The sequence below is a fragment of the Mus pahari genome, chromosome 11 (assembly GCF_900095145.1).
Source record: "Mus pahari chromosome 11, PAHARI_EIJ_v1.1, whole genome shotgun sequence".
Lineage (NCBI taxonomy): Eukaryota > Metazoa > Chordata > Mammalia > Rodentia > Muridae > Mus > Mus pahari.
This window is the reverse complement of record NC_034600.1, coordinates 75,276,247-75,293,757: the sequence shown is the minus strand read 5'-3', so window position 1 is coordinate 75,293,757 and position 17,511 is coordinate 75,276,247. Positions and strand designations below refer to the sequence as shown.

Below are 17,511 nucleotides of genomic sequence, written 5' to 3'. Positions count from 1 at the left end.
ACACACACACACACACACACACAATGAGTTTGAGACTTGTTCAAACACTATTTACAGAGTCCATAGAAAGAACACATAAGGCCTTCAGGAGTGAATCTCATTATTCATTTGTTCAAACCCATAGACTATACACAGCAATAAGCGTATGAGAAACCTATGCTCCCTCTTAGCCTATGTATGAACCTAAAACCACCCTAAGAAACACAAAGATTTAAAGCTTAATAGAGAACAGTAAACTTTCTAAAATAACAACAACAGCAACCAAAAACCCAGAGTCCAAATGATAAACAAGCTTACACTTGAAGCAACTGCTGTGTACATAATGCTTTGGAAGCAGAAAGGGTTGCAGGAAATTTAAGCTCAACGCCTGTTACCCAGTCTGTGTTCAGCAAAGTCTGCTAAAGTGGTCGTGAACATAACGCCTCATGAAGACCCATAAAACAGTGATCTACACTGGCTGGGGATGAGATAAGCTTCAATTTTCTATGCCATTAAACTGTGGTCTGCATCTCCACAGATACTGGTGTCTGTAAGAAGAAATTTAAGTTCGGCACAGAGAGTAATCAAAGTCGTTGAGATAAAGTAGGAACTGTGACTTTTTATTAAAAGAAAAAGTTAAAAAGCAGCTCCATTACTTCTGCCTGAGACATGGCTTTAGCTTCTTTCACTGATTACACAGTCTTACTTCTCATGCATGCAGATGAAGTCTCTTTCCAGAGGTCTTTATGTATTTGGAAATTCCTTCACTTGGTGCTTCCCATTAGGGTGGCTATTAATTGTTCCAGGGTTGGAGACAATCGTGATTTCAATGTTTATGGAGGGATGGACGAGTTGTGATGTAAATAAATTCATGCTGCAAACTCTCCCACAAGGAATATCTGAGCCATGAATGGAAACTCTTTCTAGCATAAAAGCATAGATACTTATGTAGTCATTAAATGGTATAGTGCCAGGATGTGGGAATATGCTTAGCCATGGGTTTGAAATACTGAAAAGTAATTCAAAGTGTGAATTAAAAATAATTTATTTAAGCCTGTCACAGTTTTTAACTGTCTCACATTACTAAGCAGAGCCCTTAGTTTAGATTAAAGACAGTTCAGAAATTTTGTGTTCAAGGGAGGTAATATCAAAACGACAGGGAGAATGAAGGTTGAGATGAACCATGGGACGAAATTTGGATTTAATGGACAGTCTGGGGGGAAGCTCAGATATGACTGCAGAGCTTATCCACCTTGCAGGAGTTGGAGAAGCTAGAGAAAGAGCCCAGGTTGGCTGTGAAAGGACTCAGGACCTGTGACAAGATATTTAGTGCTGTCCTGAGGACCATGGGAGGCCCAGAAGTCATGAATCACATCGACCCTTTAGACAGCTTACTCACTCCTGTAGTAGTCTGGACAGTGGACTGGCAAAGGCCAAGTCTAAAGATAGGAAGCCTAGATAAGAGCTAAGCCCAATAACCCAGCATACGAGACAGCTGTTTATATGACCTGAACGTAACACGAGGTGGACAGAGGCTGAGATCTAGAGCTCAATGGCAGGGATGATGCCTGGGCACTGGTATGGGCAGGGGAGATAGTTTGTGATGACAAAAGGGGAGGCAGAATTTAGGAGGGGCACAGTGTCTGGGATCTGATTCCAATGGGGGTACGGCAGAAACGTTTATAACAATAGGTTGTGTAGAAGGCTGAAGGCATAAAGAGTGGCTAGGGCTAGAGAAACAGATTGAAGTGACAGCCACATTTGGTTAACTGCACCTAGGAGGGAAGTGTTCTGGCCACTCTAGGGAAATATGTACATCACACAAAGCAGTCCCAAGCATCAAGAGTTCACTCAGCACATGGAGATGTAAGGAACGAGCAGGAAGACGAGCCGCTCAAGAATGGAGAAGGCACAATGGAGAGCCGGAGGCAAGGTGGAAGATGGCAGTGTAATGGGAGTCATGGGAAGACTGCTGTGGCTCATTTGTTCCACAACATTTCAAACTAGAAGCATGTGGGACTGTATACCCAACCTGTTTGTGCATGCGCGCGTGCGCGCGCGCACACACACACACACACACACACACACTGACATGCAACAGAAATGTCCAACCACAAAGCCCACGACCGTTTCCATGTCATAAAACCCTGAGCCCGTGGCTTGCTTTGCTAAGCCTCCACACGCACAATTCTTCCCACTGGGCTCCATTACAAAGTAATGACTAGCAGGTGGAGTTGCTTAGGAGAAAGACTGTGGGTGAAGAGCTCTGTCCTGCCACCCCCAGACAGCAGGACGCAGCAGGGGACCGAAGGGAAAGGAGAGGTGAGAAAGGCGATGGATGTGAATCTTGGTTGTCATCATCACAGAGTGAAGCCTTTAGCTCCACACGCTCAGCAGCTTGTGGAGAGGATGACGGGGGCAGTGAGCATCCGATGGCATGGTGGTCCTTTGGAATCACCATCCACAACTCCCTTGAGAAGATTATTTTCACGTACATAAAGCATTATGATGTTTGACTTGACCATAAACAAGCCCACCCAGGCAGGGGCTATGACTTTTATGCCACACATGGGAATGTAAAAGATGGAGAGGGTCTGAGGGACACATGCCCATCAGAGGCTATGAAGGGTCACTGATGGAGGTTGAGGAAAGTTCCCAGGTCGGATATGAGGTACAGAGGGATGGCTTTGTGTAACGCCCTCCAGGGTTCTTCGAGCATGCCCAGAAAGAAGATTCTGCTGGTAAATCACACTGCAGTTGACTACTGGAGGAGGTTATTTAATACTCTGGTAACTGTCAGGAATGGGAAGATGGAATACAAAGTCTGCTATATCTGTGTGTTGGTGTGAAGTTTTGTGCATCTTGGGTCTGCCAAAAGTCTTGACAAGTGATCTACCCATGGTCACAATGCCAGGTTGTGCCTTTGATGTTGGGCCATTTGATTCTGAGTCTATGCCATTTCTATTCCTACAAGTAATATGGCAAGGCCTTTAGGCAGGGATCTGCTGACAAAGTCATTGGCAGACATTCGGTGTCTAGCAGCAGGGAAGCACGGCCTCCCTTTGTCTCCTGTCTCATGGAAACCCAGAGCCCATATTCACTCAGGAAGGTTAAATCACTGAAGATGTGTGAACGGACTCGCATGCCCGTGGCCATAAGTTACCGCAGTGGCAAAGGCTTATGCTACCCTGATGCATTAGACCTCAGAATGTCTGGCCGCCTGGGTGTGACCTCCTGGAGACCTGAAGACAGAGATGAGAAATTGCACTTGCTGGGTGTGGCTTGGAGGCCCAAGTTGCCGATAAGGAGGAGTGTGTGTAGAGCTCTGGTTAATTGTAGCCACCCTGGAGTGGAATGCCGTGCTTTGATGGGCCAGGTTTGCCATCGGCACTAGGACTGTCTACAATAAAATGCCTGCTGGAGCTGACACTGCTTTTCTGGGCGACCCTGGCAGCTGAGCGTTGGCCCAGGCTGAGGTCTAGTTCTTTGGGTGTGAGCAGGAGCTTGGCAGCTTCTACTCTTTGCCTATACAGCTCTTATCACTGTTTGTCTGGAACAAGATGGGTTGGGGGGGGACCAATAAGCTTCACTAACGCAGGAGAGATGCAGGGTAACATAAGGGAGCTGAGGGCCCCTGCCTGATCACGTCCGTGGCAGGAGGAGGGGTCTATTTAGATGCATCTTCTATAACAGTCCACTTTGCAGTGACTCTGTGTACACTCACGCTATCTATTGGTGACTGCTCATGGAGAGATCACCAAGAGTCACATAGAATTTAGGCAGTTATTTTTATATTTTGATGCCCTCCTCCCACGTTTATTTCCTGTTTCCTCAAGCCAACTATTCTAAGAGTCCTCAAACATGGTCAAACAGAAGCACTCATTTTGTCAGGGGCCTTATTTTTAGTCCCGAGTTTCTACAAAGACAAGCACTTCCCAAGTTTCCGTGAATCCAGCACTCTCACAATTTCCCCTCCTTGCTTTTATGAACCATTCACTAGTTGTTCACAGAGAAGGGATTCTCTAGGTCTGTGTAAGGTTAGCTAAACATCAGGGCTGTTTAGAAACGCTGATGCATTATGTAATGCCCCTGTGATAACCGCGGAGTATTTTTCCTCAAGTGGATAATTCTCCACTCCAGTTGAAGGTCCAGATAACATGAGTGTATTTTGGGGGCACCAAATGCATCATGAATAAACCACAGTTTTGTTTCGTTTTGTTCAGAAACCACAGAGCCAAAGTATTCTAGCTGATTAAACGTATCTCTGAAAAATAAGACGGGTAAGCTAAAAGATGTGCATGTCTGGCCTCTGGGCCTGGCTGTGCGTGAACTGATTTGGGTCTTGAAACTCAATTGAGATCCAAATTGGGTCTCAGACACCCCAATTTCCATCTCCCAGCTACATGTTCCCTCTTATAATGCCCTAACCTCAAACTCTTAATTATAAAGATTTTAAATTCTTCAAGATTTAGCTCTATAATTTCTTCCCCCCCTTTGAGCCATGCTTCAAAACCTAACGTATAGGATTCAGAATGTAATAGAGTTGCCAACCATTGCTCCACCCTCGCCCACAGTCATGGCCTCTGTGCTGTAAGTTTTCCTTGGAGCCTTTCATTTAGTGACCTCTAATAGATTCTAATAAGTAGATTTGAAACGAGGATAATTAAAAGATATGGATCAGACAGCTTTTCGGTGGTGTATAAATTGTCAATGAAGCACAGAACAGAAACTGGACTCCCTAACGATTAAAGACAATGGAAGATGAAGAATAAACGCGCCTCTTCACAGGACTTTCAAAGGGGAAGTGCTTTTGAATGCTCAGCCTTGTTATCCAGCGAGCGCATGACATTGAGCCCAGAGGCGCCTGTTTCATTTCACAACTGTGTAATTTGGAAATGATTAAGAACAGCTCTTTCTCAACATTTTTTAATCATGGACCAACTAAAAACATCACATTGATTTCTGCAGCCCATCTTTCTCGAATGTGCTCATATGAAACGCATTTAAAATCAGCTCAGCTCTTGAGGTTTAGCTCCATTAAATTCCTGTCAACACACTCTTCTTTTTATGAAAATAGAAAGACAATTACACTTTTTGAACTCTACTACCAACAAAGTAAAAACCACCACCCCCCCCCACCCTCCCCCCCGCCAAACCAACAACTCTCATGTGAAAAGCTCACATTACCATTCGGTAAATAGCTTGAGAGTTTCTTGAAGCTGCGTTCCCACGGTGTACACAGCATGAGCAGGTGCACTGCAGAGTGGTGGGCGTGCCCTGGATGTGCTTGCAGGTGCATTGTGGGAGGCAGTGCCTCCTGGAGCTTCCGTGGCCCCTGACTCGGAACCAAGAGCTTCATTCGGTTTTAGGGTGATCATCAGGTCTGCCTAACTGTTTAGCAGGATGGCCTTTTCTGAGGGAGATGTCACTTGGCTTCTGGAGGAGCCAAGAAGGAGCTAAGCATAGACCATGGAGGTTAGAATTTGATGCGAAACAGAAACGTTAGCTCATCTTAAAAGGGAAAATATTTAGCAACATTTATCACCAATCTGGAATATTCCTGCACCTCACAGTTTTATGATCTAAGTGTCAAATTAAGCATACTAGGTCTAGAAGCACAGGAAAACTTGAAAAGAGAAGTGCATTAGTTGCGTTTTACAATCTTAAAAGTGCTTAAGGGGAGAAGAAGGGTCCTTGGGGAAATCTAAAAATAGACTAAAACATAGGAGGAGCAAGGCATCAAATATTTCACTTTCCCCACAGGCTTGGTGGTGACAAAAGGTGCCCCTGGCCAGAGGGCTCTCATGCCTTCTGATGTGAGACACTGCGTGTGACCTCACATCCCTGCTCTAGAGGCTGGTGGCCTGCTGGGGCTGGTGGCCTGGGATGCACACAGTGGTGCTGGCTTTCTCTGCAGGATGCCCCCTGGCTGGTGGATGGAAACCACCCACCTTGACCAGCCCTGCTTTTCCTTTCTGAAGCCTGGTCTTTCTTCTTCCTTGTACATTTATGATATTCTCCATCTCTACTGACTAGTGAGATTAAAACTCTCCACACATGCTCAACTAGGAAAATCAAAAGCCCTAGAAAATATCATTTAGAGTGACCACCTGGTCCCCAAACCCCAAAGAAAATGTCAGCATCCTCTCCGCAGGGGAACTCAGCCTCTACAGAGCCAACATCTCCAGAAATGGGATTTTCCAGCTTGACCACATTGAGAGTGAGGAGACTTGTAAATGCAAAATGAATTCCTGTCAGCTGTTTGAGCATACAGAATGAATGCCAAGCCTCCCGTGGTCCATGCAGGCGAGGAAGACCTTCGTCTCCATCCCCTGGGCAGCCTCTTCAGGGCCTAGGAACACAGAGCAGCGACTGCATCTTGCTCTTGTGTTTTTCAGTTGCCAGTTCCTGACTCCCTCAGTTGTTCTTGAGTTATTTGGGTTTTTATCCCTGCTGTGTTCTCTTGGCAATGACCTGTTCAAGCCTGTTGATGTTTTTAATTTTTTTTTCAAAATCCCTACATTTATGACCTTTTTGGTCTACTTTGGAAATGTGACCTCTGGAAAAAATATATATTTTTTTCTATAAAGTGAATTAGTATTACTGAAAATATTGTATCCGGCATTTAAAATAGCTAGAGGGGTGAATTTTGAATATTTTTCAACATGAAGAATGATACTTGCTTAAGAGGATGGTTGAGGTAAATATCTGGAATGAGCCAATAACCAATGGATATATGTATTGAGCCAGCATGCTGTACTCTATAAATCCATATATTTATTATGTGCTAATTACAAAATGAAAGAGGAGGAGGATGGAGAGGCGTCTCACTAGTTCAGATCACTCCTCAGTTTTCCCCAGCATCCACACGGTGACTCATAGCCTCCTCTAATTCTAGACCCCGTAGACTTGCTGTCCTCAGCCCTCTGTGGTTTCCCGCATCCACAGACATACCCACAGGAACACACATGCAAAGTAAATAAGTGTATGAACATTTTAAAATAAAAGAAATCATAGGGCTAAGAAGATGGCTCAGCAGGCAAAAGTGCTTGGTGTGCAAGTCTGGAACCCACATAAAGATGGAAGGAGGGAACAAACTCTACAAGTTGTTCTTTGATCTCCACGTGTCCACCGTGGCATATATACACACATAATCTTTCATATACACATACATATAATAATAATAATAATAATAAATACAAATTTTGAAAAAATTATAGGCTCTAAGAGAATCGACGGGGCGGTGAGAATCTTCTTGGTATCTTGGACTATGGATGAAAAATTTCTCTTTATCACCCTGAAACTCTTGTTTCAGCTAAGACTTTTGACAAACACCTCCTATATATGGGATACTTCTTACTATGGTCATATTTGGCACCTTTGGGTCCCAAACCTGTGAGCCCAGGAGCCTCAGGTATAAGAAAAAGCAATCTTACCTTCTTGTACAGACTCCTCAGATCTCGATACTGCCACATGCTGTTTAGGACCTGAGAAGCAGCCTTGACCACCTTGGGAGAGTGCCTGAGAAGGAAAAGACAAGAAATGCAGATGATGACTCGGAACCTCACTGTCTTGTCACCCTCTTGGTTTTTCTCTTCAGTAAAGAATTGTTCCCCTAGCCTCGATTCTCCTTCTCAGCAACATTCCTGCAAAGGTAACAGGCAGGAAGGTACTAGAGCTTGGCAAAGAACTTCCAAAACACACGCATAAGAACAGTGACAGGCAGGGAGCAGTATGGTCTCTGTGATGGTTTGTATATGCTTGGCCCAGGAAGTGGCACTATTAGAAGGTGTGGCATTGTTGGAGTAGGTATGTTACTATGGATGAGAGCTTTAAAACCCTAGTCTTAGCTGCCTGGAAGCTAGTCTCCTACTAACAACCTACAAATGATGATGTATGACTCTCAGCTCCTCCGGCACTATGCCTGCCTGGATGTTGCCGTGTTCCTGCCTTGAGGATAATGGACTGAATCTCTTATCCTGTAAGCCAGCCCCAATTAAATGTTGTTCTTAATAAGAGTTGCCATGGTCATGGTGTCTGTTCACAGCAATAAAAGCATAACTAAGACAGTCTCTACAAAACGGAGGAGAAATATGGGGTTGGGGGAAACTGATTCAGTAGGACCAGCTGGATTTAGAAATTTTTTGCAGCCGTGTTGAGCCACACATGGGCAATAAGAAGAGCAAGATACTTCTATCCCCAGGACACAAGTGAAGGTGGGGCTGGTATACTGAACTCCGAGAGGACAAGCAAGTGCTCCTTGTAGCCTGTTGATACCAAGCATAGCACACACACACACACACACACACACACACACACACACACACACACCTTAGACACCGAAGAATGTTCATGAACAAGAATCTATGAAGCCCTGTATGCTCCTCAAGTCCTTTGAATGAAGGTCATAGGAACTTGTAGTTTATTAATATTTTCTCAGGTTGCCTTTGCAAATGCTATGAAGGCACACCCTCTTACCTTTGGTTTCAATTCCAATCTGTACGTCAAAACAGAGACTAGGTCAGTATAGCCATATTGATTCATTTCCCACCAGATCCTTGAAGTCCCTTTGACAGGTGTTTCTTAGAGAAGCTTTTAACTACTTGTAGATCTTACTTCTAACAGATGGTCTTTACCACCAACCGCCTAATGCTGCTGTGTACTGAGAATTTTGATTTCTTTGAAAACCACAAAATTATTATGGGACTATGTTTTAGTTTTAATCCCAGGTGTGGGATATGAGCCTGCTTCAGACTGTCCACAGCAGCTGACTATGCTTTGCCTCAGGCTCTAGCAGAAGCATGGTTTTGACAACTGCAGACATTTTCTGTGACTGTGTGATGTTTGCAATTCTGGGGACTTTTCAGAGGATAGATAAATAAATGCTAGGTTCCCAAGAGGTGGGGTAGGTGGTTGGTTGGTTGCTGTTGGTCATGGTTTGTTAAGTACTCATGCACAAAGAAGAAATTAGATATCCTGACTGCAGAGATCAAACTTGCCCCAAGGAACTCAACAATGCTTATCAGCAGGAAGTAGACTAAGGGTAACATTAGCCCCCTTTCCCATCTATCCTTTTTCTCTCTCCTATCTAGTGTGAAGGGTTGAAAGGGTGGAAGAAAAGGGTTGGAGAAGGATAGAAGAATGAAAACCCCACAAAGTAGCAGATGTGGGCTATACTAGTGGCCACCATTAATATGGTCTACCTTACAGGCCAGTTCAATCTTTCCTGTGAGGAGTGAAATAGTTTTGGGGTCCCTATGGTCCTTTGTCACATTTACTCAATTAGCTGTCACTCTAGGAAGAAGAAAAAATGTGGCTATGTTTCCATACATACAATACTGTATCACACAAAACAAGGAGACGGTATTATCTGGGCTGTAGGCTTGTGGTCCATGTGACTCCTGGTATTGGGTAAGATGTTTTAACTAATAAGGCCCCCAAAGCAATGGACAGCCTAGAAGCTGACTGTTATGGATGACACTGAAAATAATCTGTGAAGACAAAAGTATATTTGATTCTTATACACTTTCTGTTGCCTCTTCTTAAAAGTCAGAGGACCAAGACACCTGCTATTAGAAAGTCTCTTCTAATCAAGACAGGGATGCTGTGTCCGTGAAATTTCAACAATATGGCTACCTAAACCAGATCTACACAATGACACCAGGTGACAAGCCAATGTGGATGTGTGTGTGTGTGTGTGAGAGAGAGACTCTCAGAAAGTTCCACTCCTAGATCAGGATCTATAGGCAATTAATGGATACCAAGAGAGGGAGAATCAGTTTTCTTTAGGAACAATCCTCTGGTATGTCATCCAATCTCAAGTGGTTAGTCTTAAACACATGCACATAAGAGCAACACTAAATGTACTCATTAGAATATACAGTCTCTCTCTCTCTCTCTCTCTCTCTCTCTCTCTCTCTCTCTCTCTCTCTCAACAAAATAAATTATAAGAGTCTTAAGAGACCATGAATTTCAGAGGGAGTTGGGGAATTGGGAATTGGAAGTAGGAAAGATAGGGTGGAATTGTTTAATAGATCTCATATGAAATCTCAAAAAAATAAATAAAAATCATATTTTAAATAAAACAGCCCTTGAGGTTCAAAAGAAGCAGATGGACCGGGGTAGGCTTGGGTTTAAGAAGCAAAATAGTACAGCCAGGGCTACACAGAGAAACCCTGTCTCGAAAAACCAAAAAAAAAAAAAAAAAAAAAGCAAAATAAACACTTTGTAGACAGGCATTTTGTAATGAAATCATGGGCTGTCAGGACATGGTGCATGGTCTAGCTGCTGTTTTTCTGGGTCTTCGTGTTTGCAATTTATGTGAGCTAAGATGAAAGCTTCTTCATCCATTTATAGAAGAGCAGCAGGGACAGCTACTTATTTCTGAGGAAAAAAATCCAACTTTAGCTGTATTATAACAAAAAAAATGAAGTGCTATAAGTTTGATTTTATCCATAATACATTAGTTACAAGGTACCATTTATTTTATTTCACTAAGATGAATGGAGGTTTAATTATTCTATAATTTATGATACTATCGTGTCCCCTGCTATAGTGTTAAATCCCTGTAACTTAGAGGAATTTAGACCTTTTCACGGATACAGATTAGCGCCCCTCTTGGCCTTACATAATCAAGGTGAAACAAAGACTAAATGCTCTCATATTTACACCTGCTACTTGGATATTTTTCTCTGGCAATGCCCAGGCAACCATGGAGGAACATGATTAAAATTCAGGAAGTGGTAGTGTGGCTGACACATTTAGCATGAAAAATTCCTCCAACACAGTGTAAATTTTTTTTGGTTTCAACTTCTTGCTTAGTTACAAAATCGAGACTGAATGTGTAATGAAAATCATGTTAGCCTCTCAATTAAAATGCCTGTATGGTGTGGTGTTGTTATAACTTGTAAGTGTCAAAAAGAACACTTCCTTCTCCTTAGTCTGTATGTTTGATCCTTCTACTAGGCTCCCGCCATAAAAATATCTACTTGATACTCTGTAACTATCAACTGAAGGACCAGAACCACTGAGTGTTCCTAAGTAATTATAACCGGAGCCTGAGCCTTAGGACACAGGTCTCTACTGACAAGCAACAATTCAGTCTGTAAATAGCTTTTCTGCCTTATGATAAAATGCGACACATTCAACACGATTTCCCATATAACTGTTGAGATAATGAAAATGTGTATGTGAAACAGATGGACATGATAGAATTCTACAACGTGTGTTTAAAAATGATGCGAAAACAGTAAGCCGTCAGACTTCAAAACCGTGGAATCGGCTCCTGTTAAGTGCTGGTAGCAATCCTACAGTGCTTTGAGCTTCACGGGAGCTATCAGATCAGGGGTGGCTGAAGATGTCTGTCTGATGGCATGATTCCTCAAAGCTCTACAGCTCAGTCACAGGGGAGCAGAGCAGCGCACTAGTTGACTTGACTGTCTTAGCAATACTATTCGGTGTGGCTCCAATACACCTGGCACCTCACTCGTCTGCTCTGTTCACATCACTACACAGTTAGGCTCACATGCACTTAGATGCAAATGCACAGACATTTTAGGACCACAGCTAGGCATGTTTGTGTTTGTTTCATGGTTTTTGTTTGTTTGTTTGGCTTTTTTTTTCTCTTTGTTCCCATGCTGTTTCAAAGAAAAATCTTATTTGGACCGAACTTAATTCTAGAAGCAAGTTTTTGAAGAGTAGTTTAGTGTGGGCATATTTTTGTGGCCCTTTAATAAGTTAAATGGAATAAACTGGTATTTCTACCATGTTATTGATCCCCAGTTCAAAAGTTCTATTCCTGAAAACCTTTCCTGTTTTAATAAAGCATGCCTAGGAGTTCCTGTGAATCTTAATGCTAGCCGTCACCACTTGACTGATTCAGCAAGAATTCTGAGTTTTATGCTAAGACTCAGGGCAATGCCCTCAACTACTTTTGCCTAGAAAGCAGTGAAAAGCCACGATAAACTAAAATGTGGGTAGGACCTGTGAAGTTCTGAACGTCTTATTTTGATCCTCTAATTGTCAGTATATTCGTATACAAGAGAGACACAGTGCATGGGAAAATGTAAGGGCTCGCTGAGTGTGACCACTACAACTCAAAGAGATCCGATTCACTTCATTTAACACCTGTTAGTAAAGCCATAACTCCAGGCCGTTGTCAAAGAAAAAAGGATAAAGGAACAATCAGATAAACCAAGAGACTATCCGTGAAGGAATGTTTAGTCAGATTAAACCACATTCATGAGGTCATGTACAGATAAAAAACACCTGCACATTTATGGCAACCAAGCCTGGGCCACATCTTGCAGGGCAATTTTCTGGTTTACCAATGAGGAGTTGCCTTACTTCATAGATCATTGTTCCAAAAAAAACTTTTTAAATAGTTTCACCAGATAGTTTTCTTTGGCCATAAGACTGTCCACAGCCTTTTTTTTTTTTCTCCTCAGGGTGTCACTCACTGCTGAGAGATACTCACAACTTAAGGGACTAGATAGATGGCCAGCCACCCAGCCCAGCTTTCTTGCCTTTAAATTCAGAGAATGTTCTTTAGCCTTGAGATGTCTCATAAATACAGGCAAACAGAGTGTTCCTGTCAACTGATTTTATTGTGCCATTAAGTGTATATGCTTAAAAAACAAGTAACAGCAACTATATATTTGCCTCAGGACACCCAAGGCAAGTAAGCCTTTGTCTTTCTAGAGAGTCTCGGGTTTGGAGAAGCAATATGAGGAACACTTTGTAGAGTCCTGGCTGTGGACTGTGCTGTTTTATTTTCCTCTAGACAGAACATCATGAGTTGTATGTAATTCAAACTCCAGCTCTACACTGCACAATTGCCTGGCTCCAGTGGGCTTCACTCCTTGACCTAAGAACATACTCAAGTTTTACATTGTACTGCTGAATGAACCGATTTAAGGGTCTGGGGAAAATTAACCACCTCTCCCCAAACTTTTATAACACTCTGCCAGTAACCTGGGTTAAATGAAATAAGGAGACGGAATTTCCAGAGTCTCAAGGAGTTTTCCTCGCCATCCTCAATAACAAAAGAAAAATTTAATTATTTAGCATTTGGATGTAAAGGACACAGGGGAAGAAAGGCAAGAAGTAGGCAGGGCTTTGATAATAAAAAGTTCATGTATTTCATCTTCTTTGATGACTCGGAGGGAACTTCCAGAAGATGAAATTTAATTAAGAGCTGAGCAGGTTTCTGTAAAGATTGGTATGCTAGCCGGTATACTAGTACTCTGGGTGATGAAGGGTTTTTCTTTTATTTTCTGTTTGTTTGTTTGTTTGTTTTTGTTTTTTGTTTTGCATACAGCAAGGTACCCTTGCTTCTTAAACCACAGGAAACATTCTCATTTATGGGGACGATGCAGCGGCTTCAATACCAAGTCCCAGGCCTTGCCTCTTTTTGCTCCATTTGGCTAAAACCCTGCTTTTCTGCTCTTCTTCCACTTATCTTCCCAGATTTGATGATCACTGATTCCGGAGGGGGTCTCAGGAGCTGCCTGCCTTCACTCTTGGGTTAGTAAGTGAGGGCATAGTAACTTGTTAAACTGCCAAGAATCTCACAACAAGCAAAGAAGGAGACAAGCTTAGATTTTAGTTCTTTCTAACTCCATAGGAAGGATATAGAGAGAAGACTCCTGAACCAAAGGATGGGGTCTACCAACCCAGGGACTGGCAACCACAGATGAAGTTCAATGGCAGGGAGACAATGTTGCCCCTGACTTACTCCAATGCAAAGACAATGTTGTTTCCTGACTTACTCCAAAGCAAAGACAATGTTGTCCCCTCCCCCACCCAGACATACTTGTCTCCTTTGCTTTTTGAGATGCCGACCAACTTCTCGATGCCACCAGCATCCCGTAAGGCCTTGGCATTCTCCATGTTCTTGGTAATCACTTCATGCAGGGTGCAGCACACGGCCGTCACGGTGTCATCTGACATGGCCTTGCTCCCCGAGTTGTTGCTGTTGTTCCCACCAGGAAGCCGGTGGACCAGGTCTCGCATGGCGTACTTGCCTTTAGAAAAGAAGAGAGAAGAAGGGAACAGTAAATTTAGGAAAGGTCTAGGTGGAGAAAGGTAGATAATGGAGAGACCGGAACAGAGGAGGGAAAGAGGATGCAAGCAGACACTGGATGTTCATTTGTGCGGGGCATTTCAAATGCATACATAGAAGGATCAGTAAAGGTGTCCACCAATGGCCACTGGGTCCGGGATACCCACACCACCACACCGTGTATGCTCAGGCCCTACATAAAGCAGCATGCATGCCTCCCACTTCACACTTTTAATCGTATCTTGAATACTTTTCTTTCTCGATTCAGTATATACGCAGTGTGAATGCAGTTGATGCCGTATTATTAAAAGAAAAAAATCTGCATGTGATCAATATAAGTGAATATTAATCAAATAATTTCGATACACTATTGGCTGACTCCTGCCTGAGGAACACACAGTACAGAACCAATTGTACTTGCTCAGGGCATAGGCCTAGGATCTGGGACTCTGCAGATGTATGACCGATTCTCTTTAGGAGTAATTTTATGCCTGTCAGTCGTTAAAGCAAGAGCAATAGGATACCCACTATTTAAAACCATTTTAAAGATTAGATGAGAAAACCCATAGAAAGCATTTATTCCGTGATCAAAAGAGATGACAGCGTCGATAGATGTCACGCTGATAGTCACAGAAGTAAGTAAAATGTATGGTGATGGACACAACCAAGAGAGATTGGGATCTATATTTTTTTATTATTAAATTTATATATTTATTCACTTTACAACCCAGTATCAGCCCTTTCTCTCCTCTCAGTACCCCCTTAAGCAAGTCCTCCACCCATTCTACCTTATTCTCTTTTGAAGGGGAAGCCCCCCTCTGGAGGTCAATGCTCCCCACCCCCAACATCAAGTCTTTGTGGGACTAGGCACATCTGCTCCCACTGAGGCCAGACAAAGCTGTCTATTTAGGGGTGTGGGATCCTCAGGCAGGTAGTCGACAGGCTCAGGGACAGCTCCTGCTCCAGTTGTGGAAGGATAAGGATAGAAACTCACCCAGAAAACCTTTAACACAAGATGTGTCCTGCCTACAAGATGTGCAGGGACACAGATAGAACAGAGAGAGAGGGAATGGCCAACCAATGACTGCCCCAAATCAAGACCCATCCTAGGAGCAAGAACCAATGCCTGACACTACTAATGACACTCTGCTATGCTTGCAGACTGGAACCTCGCATAACTGTCCTCTGAGAGGCTCCACCCAGCAGCCAATGGACACAGATGCAGTGACTCACATCCAAACATTAGACGGAGCTTGAGGAGCCTTAAGGAAGAGTTAAAAGAAGGAGGACTGAGGGACCTGAACAGGACAGGGACCCTACAAGAAGACCAACAAAGTCAAATAATCCGGAAGACTGGGGGCTCCCAGAGACGGTACCACCATCAGAGGGAGCACAGGCTGGAGCTAAGGCCCCCTGTACACATGTAGCAAATGAACAGCTTGGTCATCACATAGGTCTCCCAACAACTGGGAACTGTATAATTTAACAGCAGTTGGATCACAAGCAGAGAAGGCGACCTTGACAAATAGTGTACCAAGGTATCCTGGCTAGGGTAACCTTGTCTCTTCTCAGAGCTTTTATTGCATGGTTCTGTAGCACAGCATTTATTAATCTGGCATGTTTTTCTTTGTGTGAAAAATAAAATAAAACCCAGCTCAGCGTCCTTAATTCACTTTATCATCACTAATCTTGCCTCTCCCAATGATCAAGGTACTTACAGTGACAGATTTATGGAGTGTTTTTAGACTACAAAGCACTTTAGACATGACCAACAGGCCAGCAAGACAATTAATGTGTCCCACCCGCTGCTTCCAATTCTGTTCCTTTAATTTACTTCTGGAGGTAAACAAGAGCCTGCAGCAAAGTTGTCTGTCTCTAAATTTTTTTTTTGGGGGGGGGGCTGGAATTGGCAAATAGTCCAAGTTCTGTCGCTTACACACCTCCCATCCCCCAACTAGACATGTGCAGCCTAGTACATAGTAGGCTCATATAGTTACATGAAATAATTTACCTGCAACATGCCTCCAACTGACTCCTTCTGCTGACAAACTGTCTAGCAAGTAGCAACATAGGGCAGGGGAAAGAATCCCATGGGAATGGGCTACATCTTAGCTCCAGGCAGTAATAAATAAAACACAGGGCTCTGTAATATGATATTTTGATATCTGCTCTTATCCTTATTTCAGTGGCTTATTTTAGCATGGACAGAAAATGCTGATGGTTAAATTACGGAAATAGAAGAGTGTCTGCATTCAGTTGATGATAGTTGAGGAAGCGTCCGACAGAAGTGCTGTGACTTGAAAACCCCCCAATGTGGCAGATTTATTCTCTAACGGCGGCGTTCAAAGAGTTTGAGAGAGAGCGCTTTGAATGTGGGCAGTCCTCAGAGCAAATAGCTTGATTTATTGATCATTCAATTGACGCAGTTCTGATGAGCAGTTTGCTGTCGTTGGGCTGGGCATACCTGTGATTCTATCGTAAGCCACCGGAAGACAAACCTGCCGGCCACTGTGAGAAGGGGGACTTGTCCTTTCCTCCTGCCTCTGTACAGGAAGTGAGAGGAGGAGGAAGTCCTGAGAGCCGGATCGAGAGACACTGTGTCGAGTATATGGGACTGTAATTTTGCTATTGCTATTAGATTGCCATGTAGATAGCTGTGTATTTCGATGGCCTTAGGCAACCCCTGTGCAAAGGCTTTTCAACCTCCACAGGTTGAGAGCCACTGGTGTAGAGGGTGCTTGCTCTCACGAGAGTCACTCCCTAACTCCTGTGGTAGGGCACTTGTCAGAGCCTTGGTGCTTCTGGTTAGCATGGGTATACAACCATGACGCCCAGCTTTACTGCCAGTAAGGAACTTCTGATCTTCTTGCAAGCTTGATGTTTACCTAAGACCCCCTCTAAAGTCAGTCTCAGCTCAGCCACGGTGCCCCTTTTTGAAGCGTCAAAGTAGAAGCCTGCTGGCAGGATGCTCACACTCAGTGTGATAAACACCAGGCTGTTGCTCAGTCCCTCTTGTGAAAACTAACATCATCAACAACACCGTGAGGACGTCGAGATTCTCACAGCTCATTCAGTTTCCAATCAGATCACTCTGAAGAGCTGGATGGCTTTCTAATCCAAGGTCAATAAAATAAAGATTTATGAGCAATGAACGAATCACATGTGGTTAAATGAAACACATATGACTGCTGTTGACATTACATTTCAAATTAAACTCATTATAAAGGCCTCCTTCCTACTTCCTCTGTGCTTAGTTTATTGCCTTGTCTCACAGGGTGAATTGCAAAATCTGAACGAAGAATTCTTCAAATGGAACCCTCTTCTAATGAATCCTTTAGAATCCATCGAAAAGATCCTCCTGAAAGTTCTTAAAACACATGATAAGACGAAACACTGTCAGCAAAGACTACTACTATTGATCTGTCTGGGACGGACGGACATACATGCATACATACATACATACATACATA

General features: G+C 43.3%; 1 protein-coding gene across 3 annotated transcripts in view; it reads right to left on the bottom strand.

The window, feature by feature from the left end:
- Ctnnd2 (catenin delta 2) overlaps positions 1-17,511 on the bottom strand; it is an 801,097-nt gene that overhangs the window by 34,921 nt on the left and 748,665 nt on the right. For all 3 annotated transcript variants that reach the window (XM_021208296.2, XM_021208297.2, XM_029543879.1), the window contains 2 exons: positions 13,793-14,003; positions 7,416-7,500 (listed from right to left, as the gene is read on the bottom strand). In XM_021208296.2, the coding sequence (XP_021063955.1) occupies positions 7,416-7,500; positions 13,793-14,003 (296 nt within the window). The remainder of the gene's footprint in view (positions 1-7,415; positions 7,501-13,792; positions 14,004-17,511) is intronic.